The 19,902-nt window shown below is 49.6% G+C and overlaps 1 protein-coding gene across 4 annotated transcripts in view; it reads left to right on the top strand.

Annotated features, from left to right (window-relative positions):
* The first annotated feature begins 5,083 nt into the window (after positions 1-5,083).
* The window catches only part of LOC137423449 (clathrin interactor 1), an 87,249-nt gene continuing 72,430 nt past the window's right edge, over positions 5,084-19,902 (top strand). For 3 of the 4 annotated variants that reach the window (XR_010983710.2, XR_010983709.2, XM_068110640.2), the window contains exon 1: positions 5,102-5,285. Coding sequence is in view for 1 of the 4 variants with exons in the window: in XM_068110639.2 (XP_067966740.1) it covers positions 5,245-5,285 (41 nt within the window). In the remaining 3 variants the exon portion in view is untranslated. Of the gene's footprint in view, positions 5,286-19,902 lie in introns of all 4 variants that reach the window. The other variant, XM_068110639.2, reaches the window with a different exon arrangement.

The raw sequence follows: 19,902 nt of genomic DNA, 5'->3' as shown, positions 1-19,902 counted from the left end.
TCATGATCCATCACTTCTTACATTGCTGATGTTACTAATTCGTAACACCAAAGTGCAATGGTGAAGCAACAAAGTAACACCACTTATCCATGAGTGCGAATCTGAACAAATGACGCATGAATGGAAATGAAAGCACATCGGGGGCACGAATCGATCAATACTTCCACCAGGAATGGGGTTATGCGTTTACCCCTGTTTGTTACTTTCGAAATCGAAACAAAAACCAAATTGAATCAATTCGTCCTCGTCACACACTCCAAGTCACACACACGTCACACACAACCTGTCCACCAAGTTTCGTCCGAATCCATCCATAACTTTTTGACATATCGTGCTGTATATCGTTTTGGCTCTATTTCTCAATGGTGAAGAATCACTTTTCACCCCTCAGCCCAAATTGGGCTAAGGGGTATTGTCGTCACGGGCGTCGTCCGGGCATCCGGGCGTCCGTCAACTTTTGGTTTCCGTCAATTTCGAGCAGGACGGCTTGTCCGATTAAATCCATTTTTGCAGTGTGTGTTGGGGTTGAGTAGAGGAAGGTTCATGGGCGCGCTGCGATTTTCAATATGGCCGCCACGGCAACCATCTTGAAATTGGTTTCCGTCAATTTCGAGCAGAACGGTTTGTCCGATTAAATCCATTTTTGCAGTGTGTGTTGGGGTTGAGTAGAGGAAGGTTCCTTTCGAAAATGGGCACGCTGCGATTTTCAATATGGCCGCCACGGCAGCCATCTTGGAATTGTTTTCCACCATGCATGGGCTGAGGGGTTACGCCCGCTTTGCGGTGCTATTTATTTTAATTATACTAGCCAGATCCGGATCTTCATTAAAATCGAATCAATCCGTCCTTGTCACACACAATCTGTCCAGCAAATATGGTCTGAATCCGTCCACAACTTTTTGAGATATCTTGTTCACAGATGGACAGACAGGAGTGAAGCCATAACCTTTGGTGGCAGATTTAAAGATTGACGATTTAGGTGACCTTGACATTTGACCTCAAAAGCAGAAGGCTTCAGTGACCCAATATGCAAACACTGCTCAAATTTCAAGTCAATCAGATGGAAATTGACCATTTTGTGGCCTTGACGTTTGACCTTTTGATCTAAAAAAAAAGAAGAAGAAGCAATTGGCTTCTATCCTTTGATTGTTGTTATTGTTGATCCAATTCGGTTACCCAAATGACAAATTCTTTAAATTTCCGGTCAATTGGATGAAAATTGATGATTTTATGTGACGTTGTCCTTTGACCTTTTGACCAAATTATTAATTTGTCTTCTCCATATTCTCATAATAAAGCTTTGTTCACAATTTCATGAGAAAAGCTCAAATGGTACAAACGTTACGACTCGAACAGACAAGTGACTGCGAAACCCCATCTCTCACTGTGTGGGGTGGTGGGAGGGGGAGGGAAGGGGGGAGGGGGAGGGAAGGGGGGAGGGGGGAGGGGGGGGTTTAAAGGTATGTTCCCCACTGGCCTCTATTTAGCCGTCTAGCCTGAGTTCGAATTCTGACCCAGCTATAAACTGTCATTGTGGTGTTTCACAGGCAGGTGTGTGTGCCGCCCCTCAGGTAGGCAGGCATTAAACAGGCAGCTCGTCTACCGGAATTAGTTGTGGACGTTAAAGACCCTCCACGGTGTCCTTCGCGAAGAGTGGGCGAGCTATCGCCGGCAAAAATAACAAATTCCAAATTCCTGCCTATAGCTACTGCTGGGAATGCAATGGGAAATTATCCAGTTGTAACCCTTACCAGGAAACTGTTTCAGCATTACGAAACCTGCCTTCTGACAGAACACTACAGGGTGAGTCATAAGTCACATGACACGGTTACAGCTGCTTATACAAGATTTGTTCATTACATCCACCAGGGTGAGCCATAAGCCCCAGAGTAATAACATATTACAATAACAACAGTAATACACAATAACAGGAGGAATATGAACATATTACAGTAATATGACGTCTGCTGTTGTCACAGCACAAGATACTTTTTCTCCACTGTCAACTGTCACAAGCTGTCAGCCTGTTTTCGTGATCGGCATCTGACAATTCACAAATGACAGTTGGTTCATATGGTTTCATGTGAAGATCTTCTTTCATTGTGCGACATAACGATGAATGCGAAACACCCAACTCTGCAGAACGTTTCCGCAATGATATTTTCAGAGATATAAGAACGGATGTTTTAATGTTCTGAATTCCCAAATCAGGATTTTTTTGTTATCCACTCCACTTGCAGTCTGAAATACCTTTTTTTCTCAAAGACGAAGATTTTGATTCTGACCTTGCTGGATTTTCAAAATGCTCCTCGAAGTCTTCTTGCACCTGTTTCATCGTCTTGTTTGTATTTCTCCTCCCGTAGTTTCTCCGCAACAATCCTACCAGTCTCTTCCAGTGTATATGGACTGGTGTCTGCCATCTTGGTTTAATGTATTATTTGTATTAGCTGGGGAAAAAAAAAACAGTATCAATACAAACCATGGTATAAACAAATCTTGTATAAGCAGCTTAAAGCTTGTCCTGGGAATTACGATTCACCCTGTAGAATTACGAATGCGGACATATTGTAGGGCAGATAAATCAATGGTATCTATATATGGTCCTATGGATATGGTATATGTCAGGTCAGAAGTAAATTGTAAGCCAATGGCAGAATACCATAATGTATGGTACAAGGAAAAGACGAATGATATCTCTGCTGCAGAATGGTTCACCAAGATAAGCATTTCCTGTGCAATGGAAATTGTTATGGCATTTGAATGGTATTGTTGTAAGTGTGTGTCGACTGTAGTGAGTATAATGATCTGATATCTTTCCCGCCCATGAATATTTAATATCTGACATATAACAGACCAAGGTTATCCCCAAATCAGACCTGGAACCACCAGTGCATATGGAGGGATTCCATAATCTTTTGATAATTCACCAAATGTCTGTCTGTCTGTCGGTCTGTCTGTTCCCAGGTACCGCAAAAAGTGCTGAACCGATCGCAACGATATTTTGGGTGGGTAATCATGGGACACCCTGGAGTAAAATAGGCTAGATTGTTTTTCCATTTTTCCCCCCAATTTTCCGATTTTCCCAATTTCCAATCTTTCCAATTTTCCAGTTTTTCCAGTTTTCCAAACACGATGGAATAATAGCCGGCGAAGCCGGTGTTGTCAATAAACGAGTACGTATTATGTTGAAAACCTGATTATGCCTTGGCTCGAGAATCCGAAGCGCAGTGGAGGCAGCCATCTTGCGGATGCGGAAGTATGCATAACAAATTTAAAACGTTCATTAGGAGTTTCTTTCACCCGTCATCGTTTGATTCACAATCTTATGCACCTCCAATGTATTAATAAAATAATTTAAGACCAACATCGGCCCGCACGGGCCTGGTTATCTTCAACAAAACGCGTCACCAAACACCGGACCCAATGAGAGTCGAGCATTTGCAAAAATATTTCTAAAATGAAATCGCTCAATGGAGACCGCCATCGACCGGATGCGGAAGTTTGCATAAAACAATTGCGAAAAAGTTCAATAGGAGTTTGTTTCACCCGTCGTTCTTTGATTCACAATCTAATGAAACCTCTAATTAGTAATTAAAATACGTTAAGACCAACCTCGTTATCTTCAACGAAAATCGTCATCAAACACCAGAACCAATGAGATTCGAGCATTTGAAAAAATATTATTACGCGTTTCGGAGGGTGAAAACGGCGTCAAATATTCTAACATTGACGAAGAATTATTTTTTAGAAATCTCGTGGCCGTATGGGACAGTTTTTCACGGCCAGAAATACGGTATAAGCGGTTTACATATTTAGTTTATTAATATGGATAGTTTTTCACGGCCGGAAATATCCGAAGTTGACACGGAATTCACCGAATTAATCACTGCAAGCTAACGTCTTCTGGTGGAGGAAGCTGCCGTGCCCGGAGAGTCAGAGAACCAGCCCTGGCACCTGACAGCGACTGAAGTTAGAAGACGACACACATACTGTGAAAACGTATGTTAAGCCCAGTTAAAAATAGGCCTTAAGCTAGCACATCGTATAGTTACTTCCTTAAGCTTCTTGTGACATTTATTGTATGCAGGTATTGCCATTGGGGAGGACTGTCTGCTCTTCTCTTTTACCAAGTCTTACCAGGTACGGTACCTACTACACCTACCTACTACCAACTACCTACCTACCTACTACCAACTACCTAACCTACTGATGCCATGGTGATGGGTAAAATAGTGGCAAGAGGTATGCAGGTATTGGGGAGGACTGTCTGCTGTTCTCTTTTACCAAGTCTTACCAGGTACGGTACCTACTACACCTACCTACTACCAACTACCTAACCTACTGATGCCATAGTGATGGGCAAAATAGTGGCAAGAGGTTTTGGCTTCGCCGGCTCATTGCGGCTTTACAGTCGGTACTAGTATTTACCGATATGAACAGTGATGTGGCTTTTATTGAAATTCTACAAATACTGTTTCGATTTTGACGCGTTGCGTGTGATATGTTTTAACGCTTTATATAAATCGTAAAAAAAAAAAAAAGCCTTCAATTTCTGATATTTTGTCTTTTCATTTGGGCCTCCCAATTGAAGCCTCGCCCGTAGGGCGGGTACCGTTGCTACTTTCTCTAATTTAGCCAGAACTACAACTGGTATAACCCTCAAATCAAAATTTGTATTGTTCAAGTCCTGATAGAGGGCCTTAGTAAGAGTACAGTACAGTATAGTATACCGTAGTATTGTTGGGTCTGATCCTCCACACTTGCCACCTGCGAACCCAACCCCTCCACCACCTCAGCTTAAAACTTGTGACGTCAGACATCATCATGCCTTGATTCAAATGCCGTAATTTGGCTTCTTGGTCCGATTTGAGCGAAAGAACCAATAAAATATTAAGGTGGTGTATAACCTTAACGCTGTTGTTTATACATATATATTCACTCGCACTTTTTGTATATCGAGGCGATGTTTTTCTCTACTGTTCTCATAATGTTTCAAACACAAGCTTTGACGTACGTGTATAGTATTACTTCAAAGTTATGAAACGGAAAGGGTAATGAAATCAACCCAACAGTTTATAATTATAACTTCCGGTTAAATATACTTCCGGGTTGGCAGTTTGGTTCCTGCTTTGGAGGTGGCTGAGACGAGGCCGAACAAGATAAGCGAAACTAGGAAAGCGGAAAAGTGTTGGCGGACGAGCGTTGATCTCTCGGAGAGCTCCCTGCGGACCCACAGTCGGCATCATGTTAAACATGTGGAGGATACGGGACATCGTGGACAAGGCGTAAGTGCGCTCCGGCTCGGCTCTTCCTTCCACGTCGGCACGGAGGCCGGGATTGGTGTGCTGACGACGTTACGGCCACGTAGCCCGTTCACTTATCATCTTGTACCTCTGTGGTTCCTTGCATTTGTCGATGTGTTTCCGATGTTGAGCACTCCTTTCGAATCCCGTTCCCCTTGCTAGACGCGATAGACTGGAGTGAATTGGTAGGGTTGGGCTTCCGGAATAACCGCACGGGAACTCCTCCATTCCTTCCTTTGAGATTCCAAATCACAGCATTGATGATGCTCGTTGCAGTTTGCAGTCGAGGTGTTTTATTACTATCGGCCATTAAACTTAAAACCTTTCACGAAATATCTATTTAATGCTCACTTTGATTTTTTTTTTCAATTTTTTTTTTTTCATCATTCCATAATTGCACATTCACTTTGTCGTTTACTTCATTCTCGCAGCCCGTTCATGGCCTTCACTGCCCGCCACCTTTGCCTCCTCCCTGTCTACAACTACAAGTGCAATATCCGACTTGCTAACATGTATCAAATCCTATTTTGTTTTCAACTCCTACCTAGCTTCCATCATCCATGTGATGTCACCCTGGGACCTCGGGCCGTGATGGCACCGGGGGACCCCCGGCCGTGGTGGCACCCGGGGACCCCCGGCCGTGGTGGCACCCGGGGACCCCCGGCCGTGGTGGCACCCGGGGACCCCCGGCCGTGGTGGCACCCGGGGAGCCCCGGCCGTGGTGGCACCCGGGGACCCGGAGGTGGGGAGGTTGGGGGAGGGGAGACGGGGAGGTGGCGGAGGAGGACGCGGGGAGGTTGGCGGAGGGGGACGCGGGGACGTTGGCGTAGGGGCAGGCGGGGAGGTTGGTGGAGGCGGAGGGGTGGCGGGGAGGTTGGCGGAGGGGGAGGCGGAGCGGGGAGGTTGGCGGAAGAGAAGCGGGGAGGTTGGCGGAGGGGGAGACGGGGAGGTTGGCGGAGGGGGACGCGGGGAGGTTGGCGGAGGGGCAGGCGGGGAGGTTGGCGGAGGGGCAGGCGGAGGGGCAGGCGGGGAGGTTGGCGGAGGGGCAGGCGGGGAGGTTGGCGGAGGGGAGGCAGGGAGTTTGGTGGAGGGGGAGGGGGAGAATTTGGTGGAGGGGGAGGCGCGAGGTTGGCGGAGGGGTAGGCGGGGAGGTTGGCGGTGGGGAGGTTGGTGGAGGGGAGGCGTGGAGGTAGGCGGAGGGGGAAACGGGGAGTTTCGCAGAGGGGGGAAACGGGGAGTTTGGCAGAGGGGGGAAACGGGGAGTTTGGCAGAGGGGGGTAACGAGGAGTTTGTCAGAGGGGGGAAACGGGGAGTTTGGCAGAGGTAAACGGGGAGTTTGGCAGAGGGGGGTAACGGGGAGTTTGTCAGAGGGGGGAAACGGGGAGTTTGTCAGAGGGGGGAAACGGGGAGTTTGTCAGAGGGGGGAAACGGGGAGTTTGTCAGAGGGGGGAAACGGGGAGTTTGTCAGAGGGGGGAAACGGGGAGTTTGTCAGAGGGGGGAAACGGGGAGTTTGTCAGAGGGGGGAAACGGGGAGTTTGTCAGAGGGGGGAAACGGGGAGTTTGTCAGAGGGGGGAAACGGGGAGTTTGTCAGAGGGGGGAAACGGGGAGTTTGTCAGAGGGGGGTAAACGGGGAGTTTGGCAGAGGGGGGTAACGGGGAGTTTGGCAGAGGGGGTAAACGGGGAGTTTGGCAGAGGGGGGTAAACGGGGAGTTTGGCAGAGGGGGGTAACGGGGAGTTTGGCAGAGGGGGGAAACGGGGAGTTTGGCAGAGGGGGTAAACGGGGAGTTTGGCAGAGGGGGTAAACGGGGAGTTTGGCAGAGGGGGTAAACGGGGAGTTTGGCAGAGGGGGTAAACGGGGAGTTTGGCAGAGGGGGTAAACGGGGAGTTTGGCAGAGGGGGTAAACGGGGAGTTTGGCAGAGGGGGTAAACGGGGAGTTTGGCAGAGGGGGTAAACGGGGAGTTTGGCAGAGGGGGTAAACGGGGAGTTTGGCAGAGGGGGTAAACGGGGAGTTTGGCAGAGGGGGTAAACGGGGAGTTTGGCAGAGGGGGTAAACGGGGAGTTTGGCAGAGGGGGTAAACGGGGAGTTTGGCAGAGGGGGTAAACGGGGAGTTTGGCAGAGGGGGTAAACGGGGAGTTTGGCAGAGGGGGTAAACGGGGAGTTTGGCAGAGGGGGTAAACGGGGAGTTTGGCAGAGGGGGTAAACGGGGAGTTTGGCAGAGGGGGTAAACGGGGAGTTTGGCAGAGGGGGTAAACGGGGAGTTTGGCAGAGGGGGGAAACGGGGAGTTTGGCAGAGGGGGGAAACGGGGAGTTTGGCAGAGGGGGGAAACGGGGAGTTTGGCAGAGGGGGGAAACGGGGAGTTTGGCAGAGGGGGGAAACGGGGAGTTTGGCAGAGGGGGGAAACGGGGAGTTTGGCAGAGGGGGGAAACGGGGAGTTTGGCAGAGGGGGGAAACGGGGAGTTTGGCAGAGGGGGGAAACGGGGAGTTTGGCAGAGGGGGGAAACGGGGAGTTTGGCAGAGGGGGGAAACGGGGAGTTTGGCAGAGGGGGGAAACGGGGAGTTTGGCAGAGGGGGGAAACGGGGAGTTTGGCAGAGGGGGGAAACGGGGAGTTTGGCAGAGGGGGGAAACGGGGAGTTTGGCAGAGGGGGGAAACGGGGAGTTTGGCAGAGGGGGGAAACGGGGAGTTTGGCAGAGGGGGGAAACGGGGAGTTTGGCAGAGGGGGGAAACGGGGAGTTTGGCAGAGGGGGGAAACGGGGAGTTTGGCAGAGGGGGGAAACGGGGAGTTTGGCAGAGGGGGGAAACGGGGAGTTTGGCAGAGGGGGGAAACGGGGAGTTTGGCAGAGGGGGGAAACGGGGAGTTTGGCAGAGGGGGGAAACGGGGAGTTTGGCAGAGGGGGGAAACGGGGAGTTTGGCAGAGGGGGGAAACGGGGAGTTTGGCAGAGGGGGGAAACGGGGAGTTTGGCAGAGGGGGGAAACGGGGAGTTTGGCAGAGGGGGGAAACGGGGAGTTTGGCAGAGGGGGGAAACGGGGAGTTTGGCAGAGGGGGGAAACGGGGAGTTTGGCAGAGGGGGGAAACGGGGAGTTTGGCAGAGGGGGGAAACGGGGAGTTTGGCAGAGGGGGGAAACGGGGAGTTTGGCAGAGGGGGGAAACGGGGAGTTTGGCAGAGGGGGGAAACGGGGAGTTTGGCAGAGGGGGGAAACGGGGAGTTTGGCAGAGGGGGGAAACGGGGAGTTTGGCAGAGGTGGGAAAACGGGGAGTTTGGCAGAGGTGGGAAAACGGGGAGTTTGGCAGAGGGGGGAAACGGGGAGTTTGGCAGAGGGGGGAAACGGGGAGTTTGGCAGAGGGGGGAAACGGGGAGTTTGGCAGAGGGGGGAAACGGGGAGTTTGGCAGAGGGGGGAAACGGGGAGTTTGGCAGAGGGGGGAAACGGGGAGTTTGGCAGAGGGGGGAAACGGGGAGTTTGGCAGAGGGGGGAAACGGGGAGTTTGGCAGAGGGGGGAAACGGGGAGTTTGGCAGAGGGGGGGAAACGGGGAGTTTGGCAGAGGGGGGAAACGGGGAGTTTGGCAGAGGGGGGAAACGGGGAGGTTGGCAGAGGGGGGAAACGGGGAGGTTGGCAGAGGGGGGAAACGGGGAGGTTGGCAGATCGGGGAAACGGGGAGGTTGGCAGAGGGGGGAAACGGGGAGGTTGGCAGAGGTGGGGAAACGGGGAGGTTGGCAGAGGGTGGAAACGGGGAGGTTGGCAGAGGTGGGGAAACGGGGAGGTTGGCAGAGGGTGGAAAAACCGGGAGGTTGGCAGAGGGGGGGGGGGAAACCGGGAGGTTGGCAGAGGGGGGGGGAAAAACCGGGAGGTTGGCAGAGGGGGGGAAACCGGGAGGTTGGCAGAGGGGGGGGAAACCGGGAGGTTGGCAGAGGGGGGGGGAAACCGGGAGGTTGGCAGAGGGGGGGGGGAAACCGGGAGGTTGGCAGAGGGGGGGGGGGGAAACCGGGAGGTTGGCAGAGGGGGGGGGGGGAAACCGGGAGGTTGGCAGAGGGGGGGAAACCGGGAGGTTGGCAGAGGGGGGGGAAACCGGGAGGTTGGCAGAGGGGGGGAAACCGGGAGGTTGGCAGAGGGGGGGGGAAACCGGGAGGTTGGCAGAGGGGGGGGGGGAAACCGGGAGGTTGGCAGAGGGGGGGGAAACCGGGAGGTTGGCAGAGGGGGGGAAACCGGGAGGTTGGCAGAGGGGGGGAAACCGGGAGGTTGGCAGAGGGGGGGGGGGAAACCGGGAGGTTGGCAGAGGGGGGGGGGGAAACCGGGAGGTTGGCAGAGGGGGGGGCGGAAACCGGGAGGTTGGCAGAGGGGGGGGCGGAAACCGGGAGGTTGGCAGAGGGGGGGGGGAAACCGGGAGGTTGGCAGAGGGGGGGGGGGAAACCGGGAGGTTGGCAGAGGGGGGGGAACCGGGAGGTTGGCAGAGGGGGGGGAAACCGGGAGGTTGGCAGAGGGGGGGGGGAAACCGGGAGGTTGGCAGAGGGGGGGGGGGAACGGGAGTTTGGCAGGTGGGGGAAACCGGGAGGTTGGCAGAGGGGGGGAGACCGGGAGGTTGGCAGAGGGGGGGAGACCGGGAGGTTGGCAGAGGGGGGGAGACCGGGAGGTTGGCAGAGGGGGGGGAGACCGGGAGGTTGGCAGAGGGGGGGGGGGGAGACCGGGAGGTTGGCAGAGGGGGGGGGTGGTCGGGAGGTTGGCAGAGGGGGGGAAACCGGGAGGTTGGCAGAGGGGGGAAACAGGGAGGTTGGCAGAGGGGAAACGGGGAGGTTGGCAGATAGGGAAACGGGGAGTTTGGGGTGGGTGGAGGGGGAAGGGAAGGTAGGTCATTTTAAACTTTCTTTCTAAATTTCCTAATATAAACTGAACATCAAAAGAAACTCATCGCTTTCATCTTTTGAAATGTGCAGGTTTACAAACACGTTCAATTGTCATGGCTGATTATGTCATGGGAACTTCACTCCAATCACCTGGTTGATCAACAATGGCATGCTTGAGTGGTTCTGTATAGGGATCTTTCCCTTTAAAGGATGACTCTCATAATGAAATCCTTCAGTTCTCGTTGTTGGACATTCATTTACTGCTGTCGATAGTCACTCGAGAGGCTTCTGACAGGGAAAACAACAAGAAAATTCAGATGCCACGCCTGACATCTGAACAACGTTTAAGGGCAATTGGGATGCTTGAGGCTGGTGTAAGCCAGCGAACAATTGCCCACCATCTTGGTTGCTCACAGCCTGCAATTTCCAACTTGGTCAGGCGTTACTGTGAAACTGGAACTGTGAATGATGGTCCACGAAGAGGACGACCACGGGTAACCACCCGAAACCAAGACCGCTGGGTTGTGCTGCAGCATCTTCGTGATCGTTTCCGCTCTGTGACGCAAACAGCTGCAGTGACCAAAGGTCGCTACAACAACCACATCAGTGTCTCTACTGTGTGGAGGCGCTTGAGAAGTCAGGGCCTGGTGGCAAGATGTCCTTGCAGAGGTCCAGTATTAAACGCAGTGTATCGGCGAAACAGACTAAGATGGTGACTGCAACCTCACCGCTGGACACAGCAACAGTGGAGTGCAGTCTTGTTCAGTGATGAGTCCAGATTTTGCATCCATGCTGCTGATGGGCGTCAACGGGTGTGGCGCAGAGGTGGGGAAAGGTATGCATCATGCTGTATTTGCCAGATCAATCATTGGGGAGGACCCAGTGTGATGGTATGGACCAGCATTTCCACCCGTTTCAGGACACCGCTGGTCGTCATCGAAGGCAATCTCACAAGTCAGCGTTACGTCAATGAAGTTTTGAGACCTCATCTGTTGTAATTTCTCCAGGCTCATCCTGACATCGCAGTTTTCCAGCAGGACAACGCTCGACCCCATGCTGCTCGCCTGACCACCAACTTCCTCCAGGAGCAGGGTTAGGTGTTGAAATGATGCCTTGGATGCCTTATTCCAAATAACAACAAACAACAACATGCATTTTAAGGCCATTTTCCCTGCCAGAGCGGGGGTTAGCCTTGCGGTCCCCATGGCAATCTTCTCCATTTTGCCCTATTTTCTGCATCTCCCCTTGTTTAACCCCCTTGCCCGCATTTCTTCTTCCACCATCTTTAGCCAAGTCTTTCTCGGTCTTCCCCGTCCTCTACTTCCTTCTACATTCATTTCCATCACTTTTCTCAACCAGTCACTTTCATCCTTCCTCAACACATGACCAAACCATCTCAACCTGTTTCTCTTCACAGCATCAATCACAGGCTCTATTCCCATCATCTTTCGCAATTCATAATTTGTCTTCCTCTCTCTCAACGATACTCCACACATCCAACGAACCATTCATATTTCCACCCTTTCCAGCATTCGTTGCTGCTCTTCGTTCATTACCCATGTCTCGCTCCCATAAATCATAAGTCATAACACTTCTCACACATGCAGCATACACCTTTCCCCTCAGCTTCAACGACACTCCCCTCCTCATCAGCACGCCACTCAGTTCCCGAAACTTCTTCCATGCACATCTCACTCCAGCAACCATTGCCGAGTCTGATCCACCTTCTCCATTCAGCATGTCTCCGAGGTAGCAAAATGTTTTCACACCTTCCAGCTTCACGCCGTCTCCAAGATCCAACTCAATATTTCCTCCATCTGCAGCTCCCTCTGTGCACACCTTACATTTGAATGTAGCTGCGACACTGGTTAATGACCCTCTCAGACCACTACATTTTTGATGAACCCACTCAGCGCACATTGTACATTGAATGGAGTTTACTCCGACACCCTACCTGCACATAGCACACAGCCACTTCCCAGTTCTTTCCACCTCACTACATGCTTTACCCCTTGCCATTACCTTCGTCTTTCCGATATTCACCTTCAGACCTTTTGTCTCCATACATTCCTTCCACTTGTTCATCTTTTCCTTCAGTCCATCCATACTTTCCGCAATCAACACGAGATCATCTGCATACAATAACTCCCACGGTAAACCCTCCTTTACGTTCTGAGCCAGCACCTCCATCACAGCTACACAAATAGTAGTGGACTTAGTACCGACCCCTGATGCACTCCCGCCTTCACTTCAAACTCACCACTGTTCCCGTCCTTCGTTCTTACAGCTGCGCGCACTCTTTTGTACATTGCCATCTCCACCCTGATCAACCATTCCTCCACTCCTAACTTCCTCAATGCCCATGTCACTACTTCACGTGGAACCCTATCGAATGCTTTCTCCAGATCAACAAACCCAAGAAACAACTTCTTCCTCTTCTCCATGTACTTCTCCTGCAACTGCCTTAAAAAAAAAAAAAACTGCCGTACAATAAAAAGCGCGTCTGTCGTTCCTCTTCCTGGCATAAATCCAAACTGCATTTTGTCAATCTTCACTTTCTTCCTTATCCTCCTCTCCAACACTTTCCAATACCTTCATTCCATGCTCCAATAACTTTATCGCTCGATATGAGCCACAATCCAGAGGGTCACCCGGTCATCCAGAGAAGCGGAAAGGTTTCATACCTGAAGCAATGATGGATTCCATGACTTTGCTGATAATTGGGAGAAGGCTGATTGGTCTGTAGTTGCTGGGATCTGTTTTTGCACCTTTTTTGTGCAAAGTGGTGATGTTGGCGGATTTCCAAGCAGATGGAAGATGACCTTGAGCAAAAGAGAGGATTAAGAGAACAGAGAGAGGGAGTGAAAGAGCGGAAGAACAGGATTTTAGGACCCGTGGGCTGATGCCGTCAGGTCCAGTTGCAGAATCAGAGTCGAGGGTTGACAGAAACTTTTCCACCTTGTCAGGAGGAAAGGACACAGAGTCGAGGAGCAGCTGGGTACGACTGGGTACGGTGGGTACAGAGGGGGATGGGTTTGGGACACAAGATTTAGAGGCAAACACAGAGTTGAGGCATTCAGCTTTTTCACGTGCGGAGTCAGCCGTTAAGCCGTTTGAGGTGAGGGAGGGGATGGAGGGGGAACAAACACCAGAAACAGATTTGACCAGACGCCACCAGGATTTGGAAGAGGGAGACAGATAAGAGAGTTCGGTCTTGAGAACGGTGAGATATTGTTTCCTGGCTCTCCTGAGGGTGGACACACACTTGTTTCGGGCTTTGTGAAAGGAAATGAGATTTCCTTCCGTTGGATTTGCTTTCCAGGAGACGAAAGCAAGTTGTTTCAGGGCAACAGCCTCACCACAAGATTCCGTGTACCATGGACGGGAGGAAGGGTATGACAACTGAAGACGAGATGGGATAAATCTGTGCATGAGAGAGAGCAATTTACTTTGAAAGAATTCCCAGGATGAGTTGATGTCAGAGGCGGTAGAGATGGGAGACCAGTCCAGATGATTGATGGCTGCTTGAAGACCGTGCCAGTTGGCCTGAGTGAAATGCCAGACTCGTCGACACTGAGGAGGCTCTCTGAGAATGGTCAGAGAGATGTCCACTTTGACAAGCACATGATCAGATGAGCCGATTGGAGCAGAAGAAGAGCAGCAGACATTTTCAGGGAAGTTTGTCATAACCAAATCCAGAAGAGAAGATGCTCCGTTGACTGAGATCCGGGTCGGGAAATTGACAGATTGTGTCAGTCCCAGTGAGTCGCAGAAGTCCTTTGCTGAAGAGCCATGGCTGGTGAGAGAGGTACCCACACCCAGCCAACTGGCATGGTGACAATTGAAATCACCACATATGAGGAAGAGAGAGTTGGGATGGGTAGATAGAAGTTGGTCCATATTATCAGACAGCGAGATGTAGATGGAGTCATCGCTGTTTGGTGGACGGTACAACACACATATGAACAAAAGGTGGGAGCAAAGGGGAAGCCGTAGCCAAAGGTATTCCTGGGGGTGAGGTGGAGAGAGGGCAGTGGAGGGCGAGTGAGGAAGAGAGTTTTTTATAAAGATAGCAACCCCACCTCCAGGACGAGGCTCAGGTCTATCATACTGGAGGAGGGAGTAACCTGGGAGAGATACCAAGGCATCAGAGACATCATGAAGGAGGAAAGTTTCTGTTAAGCATATCACATCTGGTTTGTCAGAAGCAACCTGCATGGAGAGATCAGTCAAGTTTGAGCGAAGGCCCCGGATGTTTGAGGTCCATACCGTTAATGAAGAGGAAGGGGGAGCATCGGGTCCAGAACAGGGGGGGGGGAGGGGTAGGGTAAGATGTGGAAGAGGAAGGGAGAGCTGTTGAAGGTGTGTCAGAGATTTCAGAATAGCTTGGAGAAAGGGAAGAATGGGGTGGACAAAAGGTTTGATGGAGATTGGGTGAGGCACAGTGAGGTGTTATTTGAGGAGGGGGAAGAGCGAGGCAGAAGGTTGGGGGAGATGAAGGTGAAAGTTGGAAGGGGGAAGAAGCATGGAGGATGCTTTGAGGAGGAGGGGTGAGAGGGGAGTCTAGGAGGGGAGGAGCGAGGGAGAGTCTCGGAGGGGAGGGGTGTGGGGGGAGTTTAGGAGGGAGGGGAGGGAAGGGGCAAGGGGGGAGATTTGAAAGGGATGGGTGATGGGGAGGATTTGGAGGGGAGGGGTGAGATTGGATTTTGAAAAGTGTACGATTCATGGGAAACGAACATTTTTTGCAAAATGAGTTTGAGACCTTCGAGTCAAAAATACGTTTGAGGACACTGAAGGAGGGGTGGAGTTCTGGATAGTTTAGGGAATGTAGAAAGGAGGAACTGTAAGAGATGGTATTATATATATTTTTTGGAATGAATAGATTTGGTGAGCAAGACGAAAGCATCCTTTTGTAGGAAAAGAAGAAAAGGGTGTTATAATATATGAGAGAAAATAGAGTTGTTCAGGGGAGAGATTATACATTTCTAACCACGTGATCGCGAACGAAGAACGAACGAACAAAAAAGAACAACAAATAAACGAATAAGACCTGGGAAGGAAATATTTTTTGGGGGGTTTTTTTTTTTTTGAGTAGAGATATTAAACAAGGAGGCGAAACGACTGGGACGAAACAGAGAACGAAAATAAATGCAGCGCATTCGACGAATCGCTGAGAGAAAAACAAAACCACAAGGTCGGAGACGGTTCGGTAGCCAAGCCTACGAGTAATAGGCCGCAGAATACTCGATACGCATTAACCGACGATTGTGTATACATGTACGAAAAATTAGCACCGAAAATTTTCCAAAAGATACGCTATAGATACATACACCGAAAGATAGATACAGTCTCGACAAAAACACAATTGAGAAGGATCACTTAGCTTCGAAAGCGTGAGCGCATGGAACAGCTTTGAAAAGACCTTTGACTCCTTCCAGTCGCTATCTGATATAACAAAAAGATGATATAATATAACAAATATCATGAAACATTTACATTTTGTAGTCCATTGTATAATTTAAATAAACATAAATGCAAATTTCGAATGTGGAAAAAGTAAGTACACCCCTACATTTATCACTCCTTCAAATACCTAAAATTAGAATCAGGTGAACCAGCTCAGGTGCAAATGATTGGAACATCGTTGGAGAGGATCTTGCAGGAACCTGTCTTATTTAAACCTCAGACATTTAGTTTGGTTTGCTCTTTGTTGTTGAAGTGTGCGGTGTCACCATGCCTAGATCAAAAGAGCTCTCTGAGGCCTTCAGAAAGAAGGTTATAGATGCCTACGAGTCTGGGAAGGGATTTTAAAAGATCTCCAAACAATTTGAAATCAATCATTTGACTGTCCGGAAGATCATCTACAAGTGGAGAAGATTCCAAACAACTGCCAACTTGTTCAGGCCAGGCCGCCCCAGCAAGTTCAGCCCGAGAGAAGCCCGCAAGATGCTGAAAGACGTTTCTAAGAACCCCAGAATGTCATCACGGGACCTACAGGTAGCTTTTGCCACTGTTGATGTCAAAGTGCACGAGTCTACCATTAGAAAGAGGCTGCACAAATTTGATCTACATGGGAGGTGTGCCAGGCGGAAACCTTTGATGTCCAGAAAGAACATCAGGGTAAGACTAAAGTTTACCAATGAACACTAGGCCAAGTCCAGCACTTCTGGAACAATGTTCTCTGGACAGATGAGTCAAAGGTAGAGCTATTTGGCCACAGTACCAGAAGACATGTTTGGCGAAAACCAAAGACAGCATTTGACCAGGAGAACCTGATACCAACTGTAAAGCATGGTGGTGGAAATATTATGGTTTGGGGCAGCTTTGCTGCATCAGGGCCTGGGCAACTCACCATCATATAATCCACTATGAATTCTTCATTGTACCAGAGGGTGCTTGAGGATAATGTGAGGCCATCTGTCGGAAAGTTGAAGCTCAACCGAAGGTGGACCTTGCAACATGACAATGACCCTAAACATACCAGTAAATCCACCAAGGAATGGCTGAAAAGAAAGAAATGGAGGGTTCTGGAATGGCCAAGTCAAAGCCCGGATCTAAATCCCATCGAGATGTTGTGGGGGGATTTGAAACGAGCTGTGCATGCAAAAAACCCCTCGAACATCGCACAGCTGAAAGAATTCTGCATGGAGGAGTGGGCAAAAATTTCTCCCAGTTGATGTCAGAGACTTGTAGACAGTTATAAGAAACGCCTCCTTGAGGTTGTTTCTGCAAAAGGGGGCAATACCACCAATTAGAGCCAAGGGTGTACTTACTTTTTCCACATGTGAAATTTGCATTTATGCTTATTTATTTAAATTATACAATGGACTACAAAATGAAATTGTTTCATATTTGTTATATTATATCACCTTTATCTTTCAATATTGTTGAAATGAAGATCAAATAGCTCTATGTTGAAATATGTTGAAAAAGTCAAAACTTCACCTGGGGTGTACTTACTTTTTCAAGTGACTGTATCCACTCTTCTTCTGACCAATACTTCCACCACTTCTCCTGATCTCCCTGTCATTGTCCCTACATTCCATGTCCCAAACCTCAGAAACCGATCTCCACTTCGGGCATCAGACGTTTCGTCATAAATGGAGTGATTTCCACCCTTGCTTGGATCGGGTTCCCCACCTTGAGTTTTGACGAGAGGGAGTGGGGTCTGCCACGGGGTACTTCGGGCTGTATCCTGCCCACATGTAGCTGTAATTGTCATGGTTCTCTTTTTGAGGCAATGTTTTTCTGGCCGGATGCCCTTCCTGACGCCAACCCTTTTGGTCGCCTCCTACGACACGCAGGGATACGGTGTACTTAGTATAAAAGCGGGGTACACACCGGTAGGATGCCTTATTCCCCTGACCTCAATCCCATTGAGTATTTATTGGATGAGCTTGGTCGACATCTTGCATCGAGGAGATCAACGGCTGTCAATCGGCAAATGCTCATTCAAGGCTTATAGGAGGAGTGGGACAAACTCCCCCAGGACTGCATCAGACGCCTGGTACAGAGCATGCGTCGGAGGTGTTCAGCCTGCATCACAGCTCAGAGAGGACACACGTGATATTGAGGACTGCTGTCATTCTGTCCTTGACTGTTAGGAGTGTTGTGTCCATTCCTGTGTCATTTTATTTTGACTGTATTCAGGTGCGTGCCTTTGTGTTGTCGTGCTGTGACTTTTGTTGCACCACCCCTTGTGATGTTCATGGTTTTTTGTGATTGAGGCAACCTCTTGTTTATTGACACGCGTTTAGTAAAGATAGTTGAACTTACCGCTGTGTTCAAATATTTTTCATTTTTGCGTGGAGGATTTAAATGAGTGTCCTAAAGATTTGATATGTTACTTTTGATGTTGAGTATATAAATGGCGTTGGCTGGATGGCCTTCATGGCCTTCATGGCAGGGTGGCACACTTGCCTCTAAGCCACCTAGCTCGGGTTTTAAAACCCCGCCCAGCTATAAACTGTCATCCTGATGTTTCACAGGCAGAGTGACTCATCGTGTGTGTGCTGTCCCTCGAATGAACGTTCAATAATGAGCGTGTACTATCTGTCGGTATTGATGGATGTTAAAAGATCCCACGGTGCCCTCCATGAGGAGTAGGCGAGTTATCACCGGCACCATGGCCAAATTACAAATTCCTGCCCTGACTATGATTGGGAAGGCAATGGCGAACCACCCAGTATAACCCTTGCCAAGAAACTTCTTCAGTCGCACAAACGCCCTGTAACAGAGCATATCAGAATCGGAAAAGAATACGCGCTCTATCTGGTCGCTAATGTTTCATTGGGAGCTGCTTTAAGTTGAGCTGTGCCTTTTGTGTTTTGAACACAATTGTGTGAGTAATGTGTGCACAAACTGCACATGATTTACATATTCGAGGGTGCAAGGTTGGCCCTGCTTGTATTGCACATCTTTATTTTATGGCCAATGAAAAATGCTGCAGTCAGATGTTGTCGTTTAATTTCACAGTGCATTACTTAGATGTGTCATACTCATGCCGCAGCAGGTTTGTGTTCAATGGAGTCAGTGTGAGCTGTTTCGTGCGGCTCTCATCGGGTAACTCGAGAGTGGCTGAGTTCAACGAGCCGTTGTTAGCGAGTGCATATTTGAGTGGAATCCCAAAATGAATTTGGCTCATTGGTTGCATCATCGTTGAGGTGTGGCTGTCCTGCTTATGCAATGCTTCCCAAGTGTGTTAGAGCACGAGTTTGTAATTTGTTCGGGTTGCTGAGGATAACTCGCCAACTCTTCGCCACATACACCATGGGAGCTTTAATGTCTAACAATGTCCCTCTCCCACCCCACCCTCCCTCCCCCTCCCTTCCTCCCCCCTCCCTTCCTCCCCCCTCCCTTCCTCCATTGCTGGCGGAGCGCCAGCTTAACTTGTATCGGGTGGACTGTGCACGCAGTGGTGCATCACCCTTCCTGCAAATAAATAAATAAATAAATAACCAAGATAGCTGTTCATGTCAGATCATCCCCCATCTAAAACCATGATCTTTTCTGCCCCCGTTGACCTCCCCCAAGCTCCCCTCTTTCCAAGTTTCCAGTTTTTCCTTCCTGGGTTTGCAGCTGTATCCATCTTGTCCACCCCTTGCATCCTCCCCTATCCTGCATTCTCCCCCACATCCCTTATTTGTCTGTTTCCCTCTATTTTGTCCCTCAATCCTGCTGTTGGTGTGTTTCCCTCTTTCTTTCTGTTCATTTTTGTTCTGTTCCATCCTGATCCATTCCATGTTCCAGCTCTTACACAAGCCTCCATGTTGTATATAAAAATAGTTTTGAAAAGTTGTCGTGATCAATAAGACGCTCTCGATGCAAGTTGAGATGGGATGAAAATGTGCTTCAAACTATTCAGGAGTTGGGATGGAAATGTGCTTTTGGCCACAGAGTAGGGAAATGTGAGAAATTCAATTTTTTTTTTTCCAAGTGTTTTTTTGGGATATCGCATACTTTGTTGCCAGGTTGTGCATGTGCATGTATTGCTACAGATTCGTCACTTCCGTTGTTGTGGGTCTCATCCACTGTAAACATTTTTGGTTCCATGTACTATTATTGTTATCGTTTAAGTGAAATAGAGATTACTGTTTTCAAAAGGTAAAAAAAGTTAATGTTTTAAAAAGAAACCGGAAACCGGATCGGGAACCTGACGAGGAAGAAGAAAAAGGAGAGGATGAGGAGGCGGAGCGAGTGAGGTCGGAGAAGGAGCCGAGCTGTTTGGAGGTCTGGAGCAAACGCTGGCGAACGG

Source organism: Myxine glutinosa, chromosome 3, assembly GCF_964187855.1.
Source record: "Myxine glutinosa chromosome 3, kmMyxGlut1.1, whole genome shotgun sequence".
Taxonomy (NCBI): domain Eukaryota; kingdom Metazoa; phylum Chordata; class Myxini; order Myxiniformes; family Myxinidae; genus Myxine; species Myxine glutinosa.
This window is presented reverse-complemented; position numbering and strand designations above follow the sequence as displayed.